The 21,276-nt window shown below is 57.1% G+C and overlaps 1 protein-coding gene across 2 annotated transcripts; it reads right to left on the reverse strand.

Moving 5' to 3' along the window:
• Window positions 1-1,995: 1,995 nt before the first annotated feature.
• Window positions 1,996-19,158, reverse strand: VASH1 (vasohibin 1). 2 transcript variants are annotated; one of them, XM_049612449.1, is made up of 8 exons: window positions 17,601-19,158; window positions 14,527-14,649; window positions 11,518-11,606; window positions 10,351-10,407; window positions 8,656-8,730; window positions 5,614-5,995; window positions 3,950-4,062; window positions 1,996-3,058 (listed from the first exon to the last, which is right to left on the reverse strand). In XM_049612449.1, the coding sequence occupies exons 1-8, from the start codon at window positions 17,901-17,903 to the stop codon at window positions 2,986-2,988; spliced, it is 1,215 nt and encodes a 404-aa protein (XP_049468406.1). In that variant the 5' UTR covers window positions 17,904-19,158; the 3' UTR covers window positions 1,996-2,985. The 2 variants fall into 2 exon arrangements, with proteins under 2 accessions (XP_049468406.1, XP_049468407.1); XM_049612450.1 differs by lacking the exon at window positions 14,527-14,649 and having other exon boundaries at window positions 17,601-19,150.
• Between the last annotated feature and the right edge of the window lie 2,118 nt (window positions 19,159-21,276).

Below are 21,276 nucleotides of genomic sequence, written 5' to 3' on the forward strand. Positions count from 1 at the left end.
CAGCTTTCTCTGACCTCACCTTGGGCCCTCCTCAGCCAGCAGCCCCCACCCCTAGGGGCAGAGGAACCCCCACTGGGTGATGGAAGGCAGTCCTGAGTCAGGAGCCAGGCCCCTCTTCCTCACAGGAAGGAGATGAGGTGAAACCAAGGATGGTGACTAAGGCCCCAAAGTCCCTGCCTCTGCCTCCCCAGAAACTGCAGTCAGGCCAGCCCCAGGGAGCAGAGCCTGTGTAAACATGCTCAGGAGGGGAGGAGGGGTTGCTACATATGAGAAAATGTTAAAAATAAATTAAAAAGCACCGCTGTATCCTGTGGTGGCCTCCACAGGCCCAAGGTCTCAGCGAGGAAGGGGTCTCCTGGGGGTTATCAGCTCAGGGTGATCAGCTCCCTCTTGCGGGCAGCAACAGGGGTGGGCCTCATTTCACTCTGTCTCCCCAGAGGGCTCTGGGGAAGGAGCCTGTGGATTGAGCAACTCCCCCCCCCCCATCTCCCTGACCCTAATCCCCTCTCTTCTCTCAAGCCCTGGGGTCCACAGGTCCACAGGTCCTGAGTCCCTCCCCTGCTGCTAAGTGGCTTGCAGGAGGCACCCACACATAGACCTAGAAAAGGCCTCATTCATTTTCGGCTGCACGCCTCCCAGAGTGAGCCATCCCTGCCTCAGGTCGATGTGGAAACATGGGGACCACCACCCCAGTCCCTAAAAACAGGGATGGGATGGGATGGTGAGTCAGGGGTCATGACGGCCCTTGAATTGGTCTGGCTGGGGACTACAGTCCAGGGGCAGGTTAGGTCCCTCCCCAGGGCCCAGTGACCCCTGAATAACCCAAGGGACTGCCCAGCTGGCCCTCCTGCTGGGCTTGGCTCTGGGCCAGAAGCTGCTGGTGTGGAGAGCTGCCAGCCCCTGGGGCTTCCCCAACGGCACTCGCATCAGCAAAGGCATCCTGTCTCCCTCCCTCCCTCTTTCTCTGCTTCTCAAGCCCCATCCATCTCCCTGGCAGGCTGGGAACTGTGCCATCTCTACTCCACCCCCACTGGTGACCCTGGTGGGTCTCTGGTCGGCAAGGAGCGTGAAGAGGACAAACCTGGGCCAGTTGCCCTCCCCGGGAGAAGCTTCAGCGGCAAGGACGCTGCCCTGGCCCAGCTTGCTCTGGGAAGCCTCGAACTGTTCTGATTTTCCACCTCAAAGCATCTCACTGGACTTCTCCCCAGCGCAAACTCTACCTCAGAGATTACAAACTGGCATTCTCTTTCATGTTGGGTTTTTACATTTTCTGAACTGATTGCCATTTAAAAATCAGGATATTTCACATAAAAAATTCAGAGTCCTGGCTTCTGGAACAAAAATCAGACAATCTGGTAATGCAGGGCCCACATTCTGAGAATAGCTGAGCAATAGTTGCTGCTTGAAAGGGATATGCCCTCTCTTGTTTGCCACAGTGGCCACCCAGCCCTGCTGCCCTTTTAATCCCCCTTCTAGCCCTGTCGGCATCTGAGGTTCTGGTCCTCCCTTTTCCAGGGCCTAGCCCCTGGCTGAACCCCAGCCATTTCAGTGAAATGAAACCTTGATGGTCCTCTCATCCTGCTACCCCTTCCATAACCTGAACCCTCTCTACAGCTTTCTGACAAGTAGCCATCCAGACTTTGCTTGGATACTTCCAGCAACAGAGAACTCACTATTCCCCAAGCAGCCCGATTCTGAACTCTCCCCCACATCCTTTTCTCACTTACGCTCCTCATTTCTCAGTCTCTACTCCTCTGTGGTGTCAGCTGCACCCTTGCCCTACCGCCTCCTTGTTGTTTGAGCCTCCAGAACCTTCCCCCAACCCTGCCAACTTCCTTCCACCTCTCACTCGCCTGCCAGGTATCTCACACTTGCCAGGCAGACTGTGTAGTCTCCAGCTATTCAGATTCTTCCCTGACAAGCCACATGCAACAAATCTGATCATCACTGGTACCCCCAAACCTATACAGGTTGCTAAATGAGGGGAGACAGGCATGAGGCACAAGCATCCTGATCTGGTCTTTGTTTTCACAGCAAGGACTGAGGTAATAGAAAGGGGGGAGTAGCAGTGCCTCTCACCCCCACCCTTGGGGACAGGACTGCCAGGGGATAGCCCCAGGCCCAAGTGTCTTACTCTGTCCCCAGCCATGCTTCCTGGACCCACTGGGTCTGCTCAGTCCCTACAGTCATGCTGAGCCCAGGGCAACTCTGGGCCTTTGGCAAGGCTCAGCCCCTCTGCAGGGAGCCCCCCGGGCTTCAGCAACAGGCAGAGCTGGGCTAAGTAAGGAGACTAGGTAGGAGCTGGGCCTGGGATTTCCTCCCCCAGTGGTCTCTCCTGGGCTCTCCTACAGCCCACACAGCACTGTCCATGGGCCACAAGTGCACAGGGCTGTCCTGGGCCATGGACTCTGCTCTTGGGGCAGATGTGGCCTTGTGCCAAGCTCCTGATATTGGCCACACAGACCTTTCCCAGGATGATTTCTACCCTGCTTCCCGTTCCCTGGCTCAAGATTCTGCCAGGGCAGACAGAACTGGAGGAACACCTCCGTCCCTCCCCCTTCCCCACCCCCATCCTGCCACAGGCTTAGGGGGCCGGGAAATTTCCCACAGGTAAGATGGACTCAAATCCCAGAGGGATACCAGCAGAGCCAGCAACCCCCTCCTTGCTCAGCCTTGTGGCGCTTAGATGTCCTAAGCACTGGCCTTCCAGCCACCGGCAGATCCATTAGTTTTGTTTTCCCCAAATCCCTTAAACTTCAGTTACTGGGTTAAAAACTCCAAAGAAAATACTAACTGCTTCTTGGCCCAAAGTTAGGGGGCTTGGCCCAGCGGGAGGAGCAGCAGCTTGGGTGGCTGAGCTGGGACAGGCTCTTCTTGCTGCCTCCCACCCTGCCCGGTCACCAGCCCCTCCCTCCCCACGAATGAGGCTGGTTCTGGCAGATGGATCCCAGCCAGAAGTGGTGAGGCTGGGCACTGCCACGTGCCTCACACCCGAATCTGGTACCCGTTGAGGTCCGGCATGGCTTTGGGCTCAGAAGGCTTCTTCTCACCCGATGGCCTGCAAGGAAAAGAGAATGGAGAAAGGGTGAGGGGCTTGGCAGGGAGGTGGGGGAGGAGGGAACAAGCAGTGGCTGCTCCTGGTCACTCCCCCTCCCTTCTTCAAGGTGCCCCAAATGCAGCAGTAAAGTCCACGTGGAAGTGTGTTTCTGGAACCCTGTCCTGCCTGTGCTGTCCTGAGTGTGGTCCCTCCACTCTCTTGCAGGCTCTTGCTCTTTGCTGGGGGTCCCCTAATCCGCGGTTGGCTGTAACAGCTGAACTGTGTGCCTCTCTGCGTGGGGAATCTGTTCTCTACAAAAGCTGCCTAGGTCCAAGCGAATGACACTGCATATCAGAGGCCTGCTTGTGCCCCTTAATCATCCCCGAGCTGTGGCTCCTGAATGATGATACTAAATCAAGAGCCAGACCCACATGTAGGGGACACACCAGAGGAGGCAGCCTGGTATTTTAATGGGATGTTTCTCGCAGGGGCAAAGTCACAGTCAACGTGGCCTGCTAGCCGCAATCTGATGTTAACCTCTCCCAACCACTGGGAGAGTTCCCTGTCTGACAGGGGCCCACCCCTCCCACCCTCCCTCCCTCCCACACGAGCTATCTTAGACCCTCTGTGTGGGTCCTCTGGCTCTGGCAAGAGCATGGAGTAGCCAGTGGGCCAGTGAGTGGCATTTTCTCCGGGGAAACGGGACAGCACTTCTACCAGGAGGTAGCAACACAAACGCCTAAACCCACCAAACCTACATCACCTGCCTCTGGCGGGGGCCAAAAAAGGAAGGGTGGGAAAAGGGTGAGAAAACGTGGGGATCTAGAAAATGAGAGAGAAAAGCCTTCTTCAGGCTCCCCCAGGTCCCTCACCAGCATCCCCCCACCCCCCAGGCACAACCCCATCCCTCACCGCCTTTCGCTGCGGCTGTTCCTGCGGTGGGGGCTGGACTGGCCCCTCTGTGGGGAGGAAACGTCCTTCTTCCGGTCCTTGGTGGGGGAGGGAGGGCCAGTCCCTTTGCCAATCTTGGTGTGGAGGAAGAAACAAAGTCTCACCTAAGGCTTCCCTAGAGCCCCTCCTGCCTTGTCCAAGCCAAAAGCCCTGAGACTGCCCTGTCTGCAGGGTCATCCCGAACCTGTTTCCCAGGAACTAAAGCTGCCGGGCAGAGCTTCCTCTGCAGGACAGCCTGCACTTACGGGCAAGTCACTGAGCTTTGTGCTGTTGTAAGAAGCCCTCAGGAAAAGGGCCATTTACCCATGCCAGACAAACGTGACAGCTGGGGAAGCAGCCTATGTCCGAGCTCTGGGCGGGATCTACCAGCCCCAAGGGGAACATTGGCTATCTCAAGACGAGCAGAAGCTCAGACTGGCGGCTATGTACGATAAAGGAAAAAATGAGAAAAGCGACCGAATCCCCTTTTACACAGCATGGTCAGCTTGACCGGAATTCTCAAAACACAGCGTGGGGGTGCTAGAGGGGGACAAATAACTTGGGGAGTCCTGAGTGCCAAATAGATTGGGAATCACAGTGCTAAAGCATAGGGAACTCTTGGCTCCAACTCTAGGTCCAGCCCGCTTTGAAGCCCAGTACTACTCCAGCAGCAGAAGCCAGGGTGCTGGGCAACTGGTGATATGCAGGGGAGGGCCAGCCCCCGAGAGCCAAGCAAGGTCACCGCAGCTGGCTTCTACCCTGGGGAAAGGTGTGGTCACCGCACAAGGTCAGGCCTGAGGCCTGGCAAGGCGGGGCCAGCTGAGCTCTGACACGCCCTGCCGGGGCACCTGTGACATGCCTGCATTCCCTATTTCTAGACTGAGCTCCTGTCCCACCTCCTCACCACCTGTGAGGAAGCTACTGGGCGACGTGCACTTCAGTTTCGTGCCCTGAAAACAGCTCCCACCTGCCACCAGCCGGCCTCCTGGGTTCAATAGTGAACAAGCAATGGGGAGGGGCTGAACCCAGGAGAGCCCAGGCAGGCTCCAGGGGAGGTACCCTGGTCCAGGGGGACCCAAAAAGAGACCACCATCTGTTCACTGTAAGGCTGGGTGGGGGCAAGCTTCTCAGCAGCTTGGCCCACCTGCTGGGGTACTACCCCCCCACCCCCATTCATTGCAGGTAGGAAAGAGGGAGAAGGAACATCCTCATCGTCTTCCCATGGCATGACTTCTTCCTTTTTCTGACTTCCTCCCAGTCCTTTATTGAATGTGGGGGTTGGGTACTCAAGAGTCAGGACACAAGACTGATGGAGGCTGCTTGCACCTGGCCCTACTTTTCCTCCCGACAGCCCATGGCTTCCCAACCAACGGCTCCACGGAGGGTCTTACCCCTGCCCTTCTCCCCAGGTTCTGGACTTGCCCTCTGCCCACAGCCAGCTCACCCGTTGCCTCCTTCCAGGGCCCTCCCCGGCCCGGTGTCAACAAGGAGCAACGGTAGCCGGTTCACCCCTATCACGCCCTGGAGCCTCACGCCACCTCTGCTGGGGTGGGGGCCGAGGTGAGGGGATTGGTGGCATTCCCTGGAGAAGCGGCGGCGGCCCTTCCACTCCCACAGCCGGGCGGAGGGTGGGCGCCGGCACTGACCTTGAGCCGCATGTCGCGGGCGTGGCGCTCCAGCTCCTTGCGGAAGTCCTCGCGGCCCAGCCTGTCCACGTCCAGCACGGAGTGCTTCCACTCGATCTGCTCCACGCTGTGCGGGTCGTGGGACACGCACTGGCCCAGCTTCACCTTCTTGAGCACGTGCCAGCAGCGGCCGTAGGCGGCCTCGTAGTCCAGCACGAGCTCGCTGAGCGTGCGGAAGGCCGGCGGCTTGTACATCAGGTCCTCGCGCCGGCTCATGCCCAGCGCCCCGTAGCGGCCGCCGAAGTTCACCCCCAGCACGATGTGGCGGAAGTAGTTCCCTGAGAAGTAGGTCTTGAAGCTGATGGGGAAGCGCTCCAGGGTGGGCATGCTGTTGGTGAGGTAACTGCGCCCGCCAGCCCGGCTAAGGAAATAGCGGCGAGAGGCGCGGGGTCGGCGCACCCCGCGGGGCCCCTCCACCCTGGCTCCTGGGGGACACCACGTGTCTGGCCCGACTCCACAGCCCGCCCCCGCCCCCTGCACCCCGCCTGGAGCCGAGCATGCAGTAGGTGCCCAATAAAGTCACCGGCTGGGCAAGGCGCCCAGCGATTAGTGGCCGCTGTCATGATGTCAAGCGGGGCTCACAAAGTATGAATAGCTAACTCCAGACTGCAGGGCTCTCCAGGGTCCCCGTGGCGGAAGGAGGAACGAGAGGGGCCCCCCACCCGCACCCTCCTTCCACCAGTCACACACATTTCCCCTCGCCGGCCCCTACATTCGCTCTCAGACACACTCTCCCGTTTTCTCTGTCACACATACATCCCTCCAGACGCAGACACTTCTCTTTCCCTCGCTGCCCCCACGCCCTGCCAAAGGACACACATGCCTGCCCACCAAAACCCCCGTCGGCCTGGCCTAGGAGGCTGGCACCACCGGGACCAGCTGCCCACTCCGACCTCGCACCCCGCCTGCCCTGCCCGTGCAGTCGCTCCATCCACCTGGATTTCCCACTGAGCACCTTCTGCACCAGCTCCTCCCTTCCACTGCAGGGCTGTTCCCCGTGTGCCTTGGCCTGCTCCTGTCACACCTCAGGCTTAGCTGTCGTGGCTGACCTCCCCTTCTAATCCAAGTCAGCTCTCCTGTTTCTTTTCTCCGGGACACACCCCCACACTCGGTAATGATTTGGCTTCTTTGTTTGCTTGCTTGTGTTTGTCTCCCCTGCCGGAATGCAAACTTCTGAGAGCTGAGACCTTGTGTGACCATGTTCCCTGATGCCTGTCTGGGGACCAGCATGGAGCCAGGCACCTAACAGTTACTCAATAAACTCTTCTTGAACACGTGAGTAGAAGAAGATGAACGGATAAAAGCTTGGAGCAGATACCCCGAACAGACACTGTGCCAAGGGTCCTATTCGCAGTGACTTGTTCAGTTGTCCTAACAACTTTGTGAGACAGACACTACCGTCATGCCCTTTTGCAGAGGGGGCTCCAAGGCTCAGAGACGTTAAGGAATGAGCTTGGGGTCACACGGTGAAGCTGCGGAGCTAGGGTTCACGTCCGGGTCGGCCTGACCCTAAAGTCTATGCTGTCAGTCACTACCGTGCTTCCTGAGCCCAACTCCTTGCAAGTGTCTGAGGACGCATAGATGAACAAGGCACAACAGGCTCAGGGAGCAGCGAGGAAGAGACACGGGAACAAACTCAGTATAGCGTCCACCGTGTGCACAACAAACGAGGAGACAGTGGCAGTTCTGTGGGGATGCTGAGGGGCTCCAGTCCAGATGGGAGCTGCTCTTGTCATCTTCCTGTCCAAGAGCCACGAGGTAACCTCTGAGAGGCCTCTGGGACCACATAATCCTGCCTGGACCAGCTTTCCGTGAGCACAGTGGGGAGGAAGCCGTCTCTCTCCGTCTCGTCTCCACTTTGGTGTGCGTGGCCCCTGAAGAAGAGGATGTGGGAGCATGACGGAGGCACTGGCAGTGGCCTGAATCAGTTCTCAGGCACATCCCGACAAAGAACCCTTCGGACAGGGCAAAGCTTGTCAGGAGTGAGCTCCTGGGGCCTCTGCGGGAGGGGACTGAGGAGGTGGGCCTGTAGTTCCTTTGTACAATTTAAGGTAGGTATGTCCATGAGGGGTGGGGGGAATGCCTCCCTCAGATGACAATCCTCCTCAGGGGAGCTGTGTTCCTGGCCTGACCACCGTGTTCTCCTTCCTCCTCGATCTGTCCCAGGGAGTGGACCCCTTGTTTTGTTAGGTAGCTCCCCTGCTGCCCTCTCTGTAGCACTAAGCCAGGCACCTACATCGGGGCCCGGGGACGGTGGGGAGGCAGACAGAATGTTTAAGAGCGGGTGGGTACTATGGATAGGGGGAGATGGGAGGGGTGGGCAGAGGAGAATCAACATAAGCCTTGAACTGGTAAGACTGAGTGGGCACATGGGATTCATTATATTGTTCTGTTTGTACAAGCTTAAATTTTTCTGTAATAAAACAAAACAAAAGGCTAGAGCTGAGGCATGGACTCCTAGAACACAGAACTGGCCACGAACACCAGTCTCCCTCCTGCTCTGATCAGGGGCTTGTCTGTCCCACCTAGATACCTGATGACCCAGCTATAGGCCTCAGTTCTGCCCTTTGGATGGGGGTGACCAAGAAACTTTTTTTTTTTTTTAAGCCAGTTCTATTTCAAAGACCCCATCTAACATCTCTACAAATCAACATGTCCTGCAAATGCCAACAGTTGGGCATTCAAATGGCTTCTCCCAGACTGTCTGGTTCTCAGAAATGGCACAAGAGCCTTTGTGAGACAGTGTGCCTTGATTTGGGGTTCAGAGAACACAGTAATGGTGTCCAGAGGACTCAGAAAAGAGCTGCCCGGTGGGCCTGGAAAGTTAGCAACTGAGTCGTTGGGGACTGAGCTCCCCCTTGAGCTCCTTCACTTTGGGACCAAGTTCATGACTGCTGGGAGGGCTCTGAAGCTCATCCAGCCCTCCTCTTCCAGAGGAGGAAGCTGAGGCTCAGAAGGGCTAAGCCCACCTGCCCCTAGTCTCCAAGGGCCAAGGAAGGATACATTCCCAGGATCACGGCTTCCAGGCATTTGATTGGCAGAGCCTCTTTGGTCATCTCCTTGGCCAGGTCCATCAGCCTGGGGGGAGGGAGGCAGAACACTGAGGACAGATTCTCCAGTCTGGTAGGGGGTGGTCAGAAGGAGGAAGCAAGTCTAGAAGTGTGACAGGACCGACAGCTCCCTCCCTTCCAGCTCGGGCCCAGCACCTGCCCACCCCTCCAAGTCTGTCCTGAGCCTAAGGGGGGAGAAAAGAGGCAGCCACTGAAAATAAAGAAGGAGTCCCCTTCCTTCTCTCCTCCCCTCCCCTCCTTTCACTTCCTCCTCCCACCCCAGACTCCGGCTCCAAAGACTTCTGGGAGAGGGGAGCATGAATGGGGGTTGTGCCTTGGTAGGCAGATCATTGACACCCACCAGGCTGGGAGCCTTTTATGAAGACGGTGTTGCAGGGGCTGGTGGGAAAGCATACCAAGGATGCTGGGGACGTTGGCATTGCTCTTGTCCCTTCCGGAGCACAGTGAACACCCCTGACTCAACCATGGCTTCTCCAAAGAGCTTGTAATTGATTACAACTGCTCCCCCACAGCTGGCCAGCTGCCCAGGGCAGAGACACAGGATCTCAGGCAGTTAACTGCCCAGCGACTCCCTGGTCTGCTCCTGAACTTGCAATTCAGGCCACTTCAAGACAGCCTATCCCTGAGGCTGTTTCCTTCCTCCTCGCCAAATGCTGCTCCCAGGCCTGGGAATGCAGCCCGGCCACTGGCTTTGCTCAGGAGGGTGTTGGATTCCTACATCCCACCATCCCACCGAGGCTGGAGCTGGGCTCCCAGCACACGGCAACCACGGGACAACAAGAGCAAAGCTTCTGTGTTAGGGAGGCTGGATTCTACCCAGGGGTTTGGAGAGAGGGTAACAAAACAGTTTAGCAAACAAACCATTTTAAGTAGTTTTCGTAAGAAAGCAAACATGGACAGACTATATGTGAAGATGTAAAATTCAAGTTAATTTCTGAAACACAGGATTTTAAGCCTGCACGCAGCTTTCGACTGAGCCCCCAGACCCAGCTGTGGTGTTCGCTCTTCACTCTGCTCTGCCCTTGGGGCTTCTCTGGGGTGAAACCAGCTAGAGGTCTGCATGGGGTGAAGGAAAGGCAACAGAGAGATGCAAGCTTCTCTCCCAGGGGTCCCTGCTTCTCAGACCCTGGGCCTTGTACTAAATGACTAGGATGGAGTCCAGCAAGGCAAGTGGGGCAACATACAGGTGCCCTGCAACGGGGAGGATGCAGGCAGTTGCAGAGAAAGGAGAGAACGGGAGGGCTGGCTCTGTCCTGCCAGGTTCAGTTCTTATTAAAGAAAAAAAAAAAAAAAAGAAGGCTCACGTAGGGACATCTACCTGGGACAACCCTCTGTCATCACCAAGGAAAACTGGGGGGGGGGGGCGCTGCCCATCACCCCACATAGCTCAGCACAGATGTTGGGGTTTCCATCAAGGAGGCCCTGGATATCCATCTCGGCCAGAGGGTCCCTCTGTACGACAACCTTAGAGCCCCACAGTGGTACTCGCCCCTACTGGCTGGCTCCCCTGGGAGGTGTCCCTCCCTGCCTCATAAGCTTCCACCCAGAGGCTCTCCCCAGGTGCTCCAGCCCACCTGGGGGCACTATTAGCCTGGATGCAGAGGGACAGGGTGTTCCCCAAACTTACCCTGTCAGAGGTCTGCTCTTCTTAATTTCAAAGAACTGTGTCCCTGTGTGATTGTACCTGCAGGTGCCAGTTAAGGGCTTCCTAGCTTGTTCTGGAAGAGCTGTGCCCTTCTGTCCCCACCCATCCCCAAGTTCTGGGGCCCAGCACTCCTGGGGTGCAGGCTGGGTAAGAACCCCACAAAGTGCTTCCACAAGGTACCTTGGAGGATGCTGAGGACTGGAACATCTGAGAGCAGAGGAGAGCACCTGAGGGGAGACTGAGCAGTGGACAGCCCTCTGCAGCACACTCCCATTTTCCAACCAGCCGAGAAGCAGCGTGAACAGAGAGCGGGCTGGAGCAGGGGTCCAACGCAACCAAATTGCTGGGCGGTGCTCCTGAGCCAAAGGCGTCCCCTCTTTGGACCACAGCTTCCCCACTGGGAAATGGAAGGACCGGACCCAATTTCCATTAACGAGCTTGTCTTTTCTCCTGCTCAGGACCCATGCCTGGTCCTTCCATCCCTGTCACATGTGCAGCTAGAAGGGCCTAGGGAGAGGACTCAGGACACACAGCTCTGAGCAGGCACAGGGGGATGGAGAGGCCCAGAGCAGGGACCCCGGGGAACCAGGCTCAGAGGAGCCAGGTCTTTCCATGCTAGGCAGCCGGCCTCCTACCAGGGGAGAGAAAGGCAAAGGACTAGGAGAATGTTCCAAGATGTGGAAGTTACCTCCTGGAGTGTCAAATCCTTGTTCTCCCCCATCTGCCCCCCACTTATTGCTTATGAAACAGCTTTTAAACAGCCCCGCGGGAGCTGCTCCGTTCTCCTACTGGGTCTGGATGGACAGCAGAGGAGGGTCTGTGCTGGCGGCCCGAGACACGGCCATCCCACCAGCAGGTCGCTCAGAAGACATTGCCCTGTCATGCAGAGGAGGAGGAGTGGCGGGGGGGTGGGTGGGTAGGGAGGCCCGAGTGGGTCTGGCATTCATCAGATAAAACCCTCCAGCAGTCCGGCTGTGCTGGCACCACGAGATGGACACAGAGGTCACCTGTGAGTGGCACTCTTGGGAGCTGTGGGATCCGGCTGCTCTGCTGATGCCTCTCCAGCCCTGTCTGAAAAAAGCCCCACTTGGGTGTTTGGACCAGCATGCCAGCCAGATGGTGGCCATGACCCTGAACCAGGGAGGATACTGCAGCTCCCTGATGTAGCGCTGCACAGCTTCCAGGCGCTCAGGGACGGGCGTGGAGGGCTGGAACGTAGGCACACTCGGTATGGGAATCTAGGGACCGAGAAAGAGCGCTGGTCATTACAGGGAGGCTCACCCCGGAGCTTCCAGCCACCCGACACCCAGGATTAGCCCCCAGAGAAGCCACCACCCAAAGATGGCCTCCTCCTTCCGTCCTATCCCGAGCCTCTGTCCTTGGCAACTCCTGCCAGAGCCTCCGGTCAGGCCCCCACCATGGCCATTTCTCCCCTTCCTGGCACTTGACGGCATTCCTCATTTGGAGCTTCTGTCGAGGTTTGAATTTTATGCTTCTGTAATAATTTTAGAAAAACATAGGTTGCCTCACCAGCTGTTTTGAATTGTAACAACTTCAAGTTGTTAACAATTTGAATTCATCAACTTCAAGGCTTAACAAGAATGTCAATATTGGGGTTAAGTTCATTTGCATTCGGGATTTGCTCTGGTTCAAGTGCCGGATCAAAACCAATTTACCTGGTGTCCCCTTCCCTCCCTGCCCTGCCTGGGCTGGGGTGCCCCTCCCGTGGGGGGGGGTGGGTGAGTGCGCCCCAGGATCAGAGCACATGGGAAGGCACAGGCCCTCCAGCTGCGAGCTGGACTGCTGAGGAGGTCAGCGCTGCCCGGCAGGAGGGACATGTTTCGGGACAGGTCTTGCCATGGATCTGCTTGCCATGGCCTGGCTGCTTTGGCCATGTTCCCCCTTCCACACCCTGCTTCCTGCCAGCTCCACGTCTGCAAGCAACATGAGCAACCAGGTAACTGGGCTCTCCTCCTCACCAGAAGAGACTTTCCAGTGCCCGGCCCAGGAAGCGGGGAGATGGGGGGGGGGGGGGGGGGTCCCAGGCAGGCACCTCCTGATGGCCAGAACCCGTGGGCTGCCCGGCTGCCAGGACTCAGGTCAGGAGCTGCGGACCCGCAGCCAGGCAGTCTCCAGGAAAGAGGCACTGCACAGCTGTGTGCCCCAGGCCACAGGCCCCCTTCTCAGGCCCGGGGAGCCTGCAGTTTGGCCGCATCAAGCCAGTGAGGCTGAAATGGCCCAGACAGGCACCAGCTGGGGGCCCTCTGGGGCTACAGAACTCCTCCAGGCGGAAGCAGCATACTTCCAGGAATAAGGCCCACCGTCGGGGCTCCCCCTTGGCCACCAGGATATCCTGCTGGGAGGTGGCCTCAGGCTCCTCACAGAGAGGTCTCTCTCACTCCCCCTGAGGCCTCCGCCCAGCCGCCCCCTCAGTTCACATGGAGCCTACCCGGCAGGCTGGGGCCGCTGAGGATGTCAGTCTGCATGGATACGGGTTATGTGCGAGGGAAAGGGCAAAGCAGGCGCCCTGTGTGAACTTGGGTCAGGGCTGGGGTGGGGGAGGTTCTCCCTGCAGTGAGAAGCTGAGCCCACAGGGCACAGCCTTTTAAACGACGACGGGGCTACAATGTCTGGGGCCCTCATGTGGAGGGAGGCGACACACCAGTGACCACCGCACACTCACGTCTGGGGTGCCGGCTGATGACTGGGACACAGGACAAGCTATGACAGACCCCTACTGGCTCTAAAGGGTAAAGATGCAGGGGGGAAGGCCCGGCTGGGCATGTCCGGAGCACAGTTCTGCATGAACTTCCTGTCCCTTCCTTGCCGGTCCCCTTCTTCCTGTCTGGGCAGTCCCGAGCAGCTGACCCCTCTCTCTGGAGGAAGCTATTTCCCCTTTTCACATTACACTGCTGCCCAAACCGATGCCACCGCTTACAGTCACCAGGGGGATAAAAGCCCCAGGACGGGGCGGCGGTGGGGGGGGCTCTCCCTCTTCCTGACCACTCTGCCAGATGAGCTCCAGAACTCTCTGAGGGCCTAGCCCAGCCTCCCCCCGTGTCAGCATATGGGTTAGCGGGGAGGTGGAAGAGGAACTGGAAAAATTCCTTCACACTGTGCTGTGAACAGCATGGCGCCTGACCTCCTCAGGTGGAAGGTCCCTGAGAGGCAAACGGGTCATCCCCTTCTCAAGTGAGGCCATGTGGGGACTTGCAGGAGCTCTGGATAGAGACGGAAAATACGCCCTCCCTTGGGACACTCCAAACAAGGAGGGAGCTACGTTCACCAGAGCCGGCCCTGGGTCAGGGTATCACCTGCCATCCTGACGGAGAACCTAGGGACTTGTCACTCTGGGACAAGGAAATGACTCCAAGAGAGGCAAAGAAAAAGACGTGGGATTCACAAGCAGGGCCTCAAAGGCTGCCACCACTGAGGCTTAGCTGGAAGGAGCCGTCTGGCCAGCTGCATGACTCACGTTAACTTGTGTGCATCAGTGCAGACCCCATCCTTCTGAATGTTCATGCACACACTCATTCGCTCAAAACGAATAAGCAGGATTCTGTACATCCAAACGACCAGGTCCGCTTTAGGACTGGGAGCCCGGATTTGCCCCCCCCCGGCCCCCACCTACAAACCGGGAGCCAGGAGGGGTCAAGGGGTGGGATTAAGTGGGCTACATGGCAGTGAGTGAGATCTACTACCCAGATCTCTCCGGGGACAACTCCTTCCCCACTACCAAGGCCAAGGATTATCCCTAAAGTCCTGGATTCTGTAAGACATTCTTTCTGGTGGAGGCCATGTCAGCCCTGCACAATGAGAATGCTTGGGGGAGGTGCAACAGCCCGCAGATGGATGTGGGGGCAAGAGGCAGGACAGCCTGGAGGTCGATGGAGCCGGCTCTGGAACCAGACCATCACTATCCAAATCCCAGCTCTGCCATCCGCTGTCTGGCATCTAGTTCCTTAACATCCCTCTGTGCCTCAGACGCCTCGTTTGTGAAATGGGCAGCGTAAGAGAAACAATTTCATAGCATAAGTGAGATGCTATGTGCTTAGAATAGGGGCTGGCGTGCAGCGAAGGCTCAATTCCTGCTCGGTGTCATTACAGTGTGTGCCAAAGTGATTGGTCAGCACAGGCCGAGGCCGCCGGCAGGGTTACCTTTTTGGAGGAGGTGTCCAAATTCCCATTCTGCAGGAGCTCCGTGGCCAGAGCCACAGTCAGAAGACCTTCAGCAGCTGGGTCTGGGATGAGTGGCCACTGAGCTTTTAAAGGTGGTGACAGCTTGGAACATCAAGGAGAGATTCTTATGAAAGAACACAAACTATTCCTGGACCTGAGATCCTTTTAGAAATGGCTGTCCTTCAACAAACTGTATCATCCTCTTAAAGGATGTTCCCCTAAAGCACCTGTGGGGTGACCGCTGCACCCTCAGTCCTTGCTCCATTGGCTGGGTACACATGACATGCTCACCTGTTTCACGTGCCTGGCTTCATCACCTCCTCCCCAAGTCCCTCAGACACCGGTATTGCTATTATCCCCATTTTACAGCCGAGGAAACTGAGGCACAAGGAGGTCACATGCCTTCCTCACAAAAACAGCTATGCGAGAACTAGGATTTGAATGTGTTGGATTTTTCTGCCAAGCTCTTTTTATCACACGACACTGCAGGGCTCCCAGACTGAACTGCCCGCAGGGGCAGGGGCAAGCAGCACACAGGGGAAGGCAGGCGGCGAGGCGGTGGTGGGGACTGTGGCCAATTGGAGGAGGGGGGACCCCTCCTCAGCTCCAGCTGCCAGCTGCTATGTGGGATCATAGATTCTGTTCCCAGATCTTCTCATTTTCTGAAAAGATGCCCAAAATCTGGATCTTTATGTGAAATCTCCCAATTATACATTTTGGCTCGAGTGATCTTTTAAAACATTACGCTCTCCCAACAAAACAGCTCTTGGGCCCACCATGATGTGACCTTTGCGGAGAATGCCAAGGGCATGGCCACGCGGGGAGGGGCCAGCCTAGTGGTCGTCCTCCCTGCCGCTGACACTCTGGGATCCAGCCACCGGTGCCTCCCAGACTCCACTTTTCTACTCTGGGCTGAGGTCCAAAAGGAACCTCGTACAGACATGTAGGTCCTCTGCCTGTGACATCAGTCCCGTGGTTTGAGGGCCAGTTTAGAATTTTTCCAGTCTGCTCTCAAGACTCCTTCCACTCCCACCACACTCCTGTCAGTCTTGACATCTCCAAACCCCCACCACCCAGATACTGGCTTCATTTCTTCATGGGTGTCTTTCCTACATGTGATGGCTAAAGATGACAAGATGACATTATAGACCGGTGGCTCATGAATCCGTTGACTTATTTTAGTCTTCAGGAGTGGTAACAGTTTTGCAGGGAACCCTTCACGCTCTCACACAGCCTGATTTAAATATAAGCAAGGTGGCGGGAGACTGTCTGCTAATCACCAGCTTGCTGCTGTGGGAGAGGCGTGTGGCTCTGGCCCTAGGGCTACAGATGCCGAGTGAAGTCTAGCCTCCCGGCTTCCGGAGGAAAGATTTGAAAAAAGAGGGAATGGACATCCAGTAACAACTACTGGCTTGAGACTCTACCGTTGGTGAAATGCTTTAACGCATAGTCTCTCATTTAACTTTGACCACAATCCCCTCCATTGTACAGATGAGAAAACTGGCTCAAATGGGCTGAGGGCCTGCTTGAGTTCACACAGACAGGTGGGCGATCAAAACCAACATCCATATTCTTTGGCACGGTGCTTCCTTTCCAGGAATTTATCCCAAGGAAATAACCAAGGATGGACCCCCAAATTTATGTTTTAGAATTTTCACCACAGTGTTCATCTTAAGAATAAAATATTAGACACCATGTCCAATCATGGGGGACTAGCTTAATAAATTTCAAGTTTATACATAGGGCAATTACATAGCCATCTTATTTCCCTTGGAAATACTGGGCTGTTGTTCAGCCTTCAACCTCTGAATTCTCTTTTCCAAGAAGACAATTTCTGATGGCTCTACCAATAACTTGGTAGAAATGAAACAAAACAGGCCATCTCCATGTCTACTCCACATTAACTGCCACTCTCCCGAGCCCCCTTACTTTCCAACTGAGCCGGCACGACTAAGAGCTGGGCTCTGACCTTTGCCCAAAGGGCTTTTCTTTGGACATTTCAGGTCTCTGCATCTGAGAGTGTTTCTTTAGTCTTAACCGTACGCCTGTAAGTCTCAAGCACTCTTTCATTTGGCAAACACACGCAAGTGCCTGTGTTGTGCCAGGCACACAGAAAGCCCTGGAAAGACAAAGATGAATGAGACACAGCCTCAGTCTTCATGGGTGATGCAGCTGAAGGGCAGCCATCATGGAGCCAGCCCTCCACCGAAAGATTATCTCACTTCACTCGTTTCCACAGACCTTTTTCTAACTGCCCTGAATCTAGCGTCCAGCAGAGCAGAGGGCATGGAACTTCAAAACCTGAGACTGAGTCCTGGCTCTGCCACTTACTAGCTGTGGGATCCTGAGTTTTCAGTTTTTCCGTCTGTAAAATGGGGCCCCAAACCACACTTGTTTCACAAGGCTGTTGGAGAACTCAGTGGGATAGGGCATGAAAATATTTTCTCAACATCTGAAGCCCTGTGTCCTCCTAGTCATTTATTACGTGCCTGCCCACAGTTCACCGGCTTAGCAAATAAGATGTAAAGCCACATTAGTGTATTTGTTAATCCGCTGCCCTGCCCACAAAACATGGGTATTTAAAAAGGGATGGAAGAGGCGCCTGCGTGGCTCAGTTGGTTAAGTGTCTGACTCTGGATTTTGGCTCAGGTCATGATCTCACAGTTTGTGAGATCGAGCCCTGTGTCATCTCTGCACTGACAGCATGGAGGCTGCTTGGGATTCTCTCTCTCCCTCTCTCTATGCCCGGCCCTCCTTGCTCATGCTCTCTCAATAAATAAATACTTTTTAAAAGTAAAAAATAATAATAATAATAAAAAATAAAAAGGGATGGAAGAAAGCCTCCTGGAAACAGGGCATGTGGATCTCACAAAACCTCAAAGGCAGTTGAGAGAAAGTTCTTCTGGACAGGCACAACCTGTTTGTATTTTTAAAGTGCTACTATGCCAGTGATCCCCTACCCCACCAAGGAAAAGTGTGATTTGGCTCTCCCAGCCCCAAGATCACTAAAACCTGATATACCACTCCCCCCAACACACGTACACAATGCTTACCTTGGGCAGGTCTGTGGCCCCTCGGATCCGCTGGGCCACCTTCTCTCCATCGGGGTGGATTTTGGCCACGTGCTTCCACATCCTTTCCCAGGTGGCCTCGTCCACAGGCAGCCCACCCCGGTTGACAAAGAAGGGGACGCCTCCGTCTCGCAGGTCCTCTTCCCCTTCCTCCTCTGGCTCATCATCTCTCTGGGCTGAGGCCCCTTCACTGGTCTCCAGGCGTCTGACCCCAGAGGGGGCCGCAGCGGCAGTGGGGGCAGCACCGCTGCTGCCACCCCCGACCACCTTCTTCCCCCCTGGCATCCCCGAATCCTTGATGGGGGTAGGAGTATGTATCAGGAGGCAGGAAAAAAATAGGTGGCTCACAGGAGGCCTCCCACACACCAGCTGCAGAGATAACACATGGCCAAACAGAGTGCAAGGCGCCTTTAAGAAACCAGGGCGTGGCTCCTGTACAATAAAATACTACTCAATAAGAAAAAAAAAATCAGTGCCTCAACGTGAAGTAGGGGGTAGAGAGGTGGCGGTCCGGGGTCAGCCTTAGAGGCTTTGTTCTTTTTGTAAAACGGGATAAAGAGAACACACCCCAACTTGGCAGCCATCACAAAGCTCCCCCATTTGACAGCGAGAACAATGACGGGCAGCAGTCTGGGCTTGCAGAGTAAAGTCGGAGGGAAACTGAGGCCAGACAGCTCACACCTGCGGCCACAGAGGGTCAAGGCACCGGGTCCAGGCCAACCGGGTGCCCCAAGTCGTAGTTTTGGAGAACAATTTCGTCTCCAAAATCTCGCACGCTCACAGCAGCGCGCGCTCCGGGGGGTACCGAGAGGACTCCGCGCCGCATCAGCTCGGAGCCGGGACCCCCGGACAAGAGGGTGACGAGGGGGCGCGATTTCTCTGACGCGACGAGCCTGGGAGCCAAGACTCACAGCTGGCTGGGCGCGGGGAGGGGGCGCACGCCGACGCGCTCATTCCACGCCCGCGGCCAACTCCCCGCACAAAGTGGGCTTTGTCTCGGCCCCCGTCCCCTCGCCCCCGGGAAGCAGCAGCTCAGCTCCCAGAAGGGGGAAGGGCGCGGCGGGGGGCGCCAAGGCCCAGCCGGTCCCGAGCCGGGCGCGTCTCAGCGGGCGGACAGCGGGTACCCGGCGCCGCGCAGCGCCAGCCGAGCCATCGCGGGGCGCGGGTCCCGCTCCGGGGCCGGGGGCTCAGCGGGGCCGACTCGGGCGGCGCGCAGGGGCCAGGCTGAGGTCACCGAGCGGCGGGCTCCGGCCGCGCGGTCGCAGCCTCCGAGTGGCTGCGGCATGGGCGGTGGCGCGGCCGGGCCGGGCGAAGGATGCTCCGCGGCGGTCCTCTCGCGCTCCGGCTGCCCGGGCTGAGTGGGAGGAGGAAGGACCGCCGGACGGGGAGGGAGAGCTCGGAGGCTCGCGCGGCCACAGCCCGCGGAGGGAGCTGGAGGCGAGTGGCAAAGCCTCGGCAAGCGCGGGCTGCGCTAGTCCCGCCGAGCGGGAGGTCCACGCTGAGCTGCTCCGCGAGGCTCAGGCCGCCGCCTCCGCCGCCCCAGGGCCCAGCTGCCGCCAGCCGCGCGCGTCCCCTGTCCGCCCGCCGCCCACCCGGCTCGACTCCGGCCCGCGCCGCGCATGCGCTCCGTCCCCCCCTTAAAGGGCCAGCGCGTTCCCGGCGGGCCCTCCGCCTTCCGCCGCCATCCCTGCGCCCCAAGTTATCTCTAGGATGCAGGGTGTCGTCCGCGCCGCTCTCACCTCTCTCTCAGGGCGCTGCGAAGCCGGCGACGAGCTGCGGAGGAAGCTCACAACGTGCCACACGGAGCTCAAACTGCGTGGAGATTCCGGCCTCGGGAGGCCCGCGGTCGGGAATTTCCGAAAGGAAGCACCTCGCAGGGGCCCTCAGGAGGTAGAAGCGAGAGTTCTGGCCTGGAGGACCGGGTCTCATTTCCTGCGGGACATCCTACAGGTCGCTTCCCTCCGTGGGCCTCAGTTTCCCCATCTGGCAGCCGAGCTCGTCACACCGGGTGAGCGCAGAGCCCTGGCGTGCGGGTTCCTTAACGGAGGCCATCTGGGGGTTAGTGTCACGACTTCTGGAAGCGAAAGGGTTAAAAGCCACGCTGTTGCACCCCAAGACCTGCATCAGTGGGAGCGGGGTGCGCGGGGTTCGCCCCCTCGTCGACCTCCCCGGACCTGGCGATGGGCTCCCCTGCGCCCCCCTGCAGGAGGGTTGCCGCGCCCTGGGTCTTGGGACGGCGACCCATGCATGGAGTGAGTTGACAGTCGGTAGGGTCCTGCCGGCCCAGAAGAAGGGGACACCACAGCCCATTGCTGTGTGCGGGCCCAGGACGGTGGAGACCCAAGGCACGCTTCTCTCCCCCCCCCCGGGCGCCCCCCAACAAAGCAGCAGCGCGGAAAGGAAAAGACGCAAAGGGGGAGCAGAAGGAAAGAATTCACTGAAAGACAGCCATGTGTGCTTTAAGACTTCTCTGTCTCCCACCAGGAGTTAGTATGAATGGCAAAGCAGCTTCCTGGGCCCTGGCCAGCCTGCCCGCAGATTCAGATTGCTTAGGTCTCCGAGTCTGCTGCATTTCTCACCGTGCCCCTTTTCCGCCAAGCTGAAGTTTCCACACCTGGGCTGGGACAGAGAAGGCCTTGGGGACCGCGGAGGTGGTCAGTGGTTCCCCGTCTGTTTTCTCTAAAGCCCCGTGTCTGAATTTCCTAGGTCCCCTCCTGTAGCTCCCTCTTGCTGCCTCCAGGGTCAGCAACCAAGGGTGATGAGTGATGGGAAGGGTCACAGGACTTCGAGAAAGCCCGTAAACGGGAGTTCCTCTTAGCTTACAGAGGCTGGAAGACCCCAAGCATGTGAAACCACCAGGGACCAGCAACTGCAACCTACTCATCCTCTAGATGGGGAGATTGAGTCTCAGAGAGTGACTTCCTCAAACCCACACAGCTAACAATTGCAACGGACGCTTCACTTCTTCAGACACTTACCGTTCGCCCTGCACTTTGCCTCTCCTGCTAGCTAAGTTGTGGTAGTTTAAAAATGTTTGCCAAGTTCTTTACTGCTTCTCCTTTCAACAGATGTTGTCTAGGGGCACCTGGGTGGTTCAGTCCGTTGAGCGTCCAACTTCGGCTTAGGTCATGATCTCAGGGTTCGTGGATTCAAGCCCTGCATCAGGCTCCCTGCTGTCAGCGAGGAGAGCACTTCGGATCCTCTGGCCCCCTTCCTGTATGCACCACCCCGCTCTCTCTCTCTCTCTCTCTCTCAAAAAATGAATAAACATTAAAAAAAAAAACCCAAAAGATGTTGTCTTACTTCCTCTCCCCTTGACTGCTGGCTGGACTTGGCGACCGGCTTCTAATGAACACAACATGGTGGGGGTGATGCTATATAGCTCTTAAGCCTAAGTCCTAGAAAGGAGACATTTCTCTTGTCTCTTTCTTGCTTTCTCAGGACAGGCACGCTTGAAACCAGCCACCATGCTGTGAGGAAGCCGAAGCCCTGCGGAGATATGACGTGACCCGTTCTGGCTGACGTCTCCAGTTAGAGCTCTCGGTTCACAACCAGCATCACTCAGATAGGTGATGAACTGACATCATCCCAGCTGCCAGCCTCTGAGTCTTCTAGCCAAAGTCCCACATGTGGAGCAGAGACAAGCCAACCTTGCCGT

The sequence above is a fragment of the Panthera uncia genome (genome assembly GCF_023721935.1).
Source record: "Panthera uncia isolate 11264 chromosome B3 unlocalized genomic scaffold, Puncia_PCG_1.0 HiC_scaffold_1, whole genome shotgun sequence".
Classification (NCBI taxonomy): domain Eukaryota; kingdom Metazoa; phylum Chordata; class Mammalia; order Carnivora; family Felidae; genus Panthera; species Panthera uncia.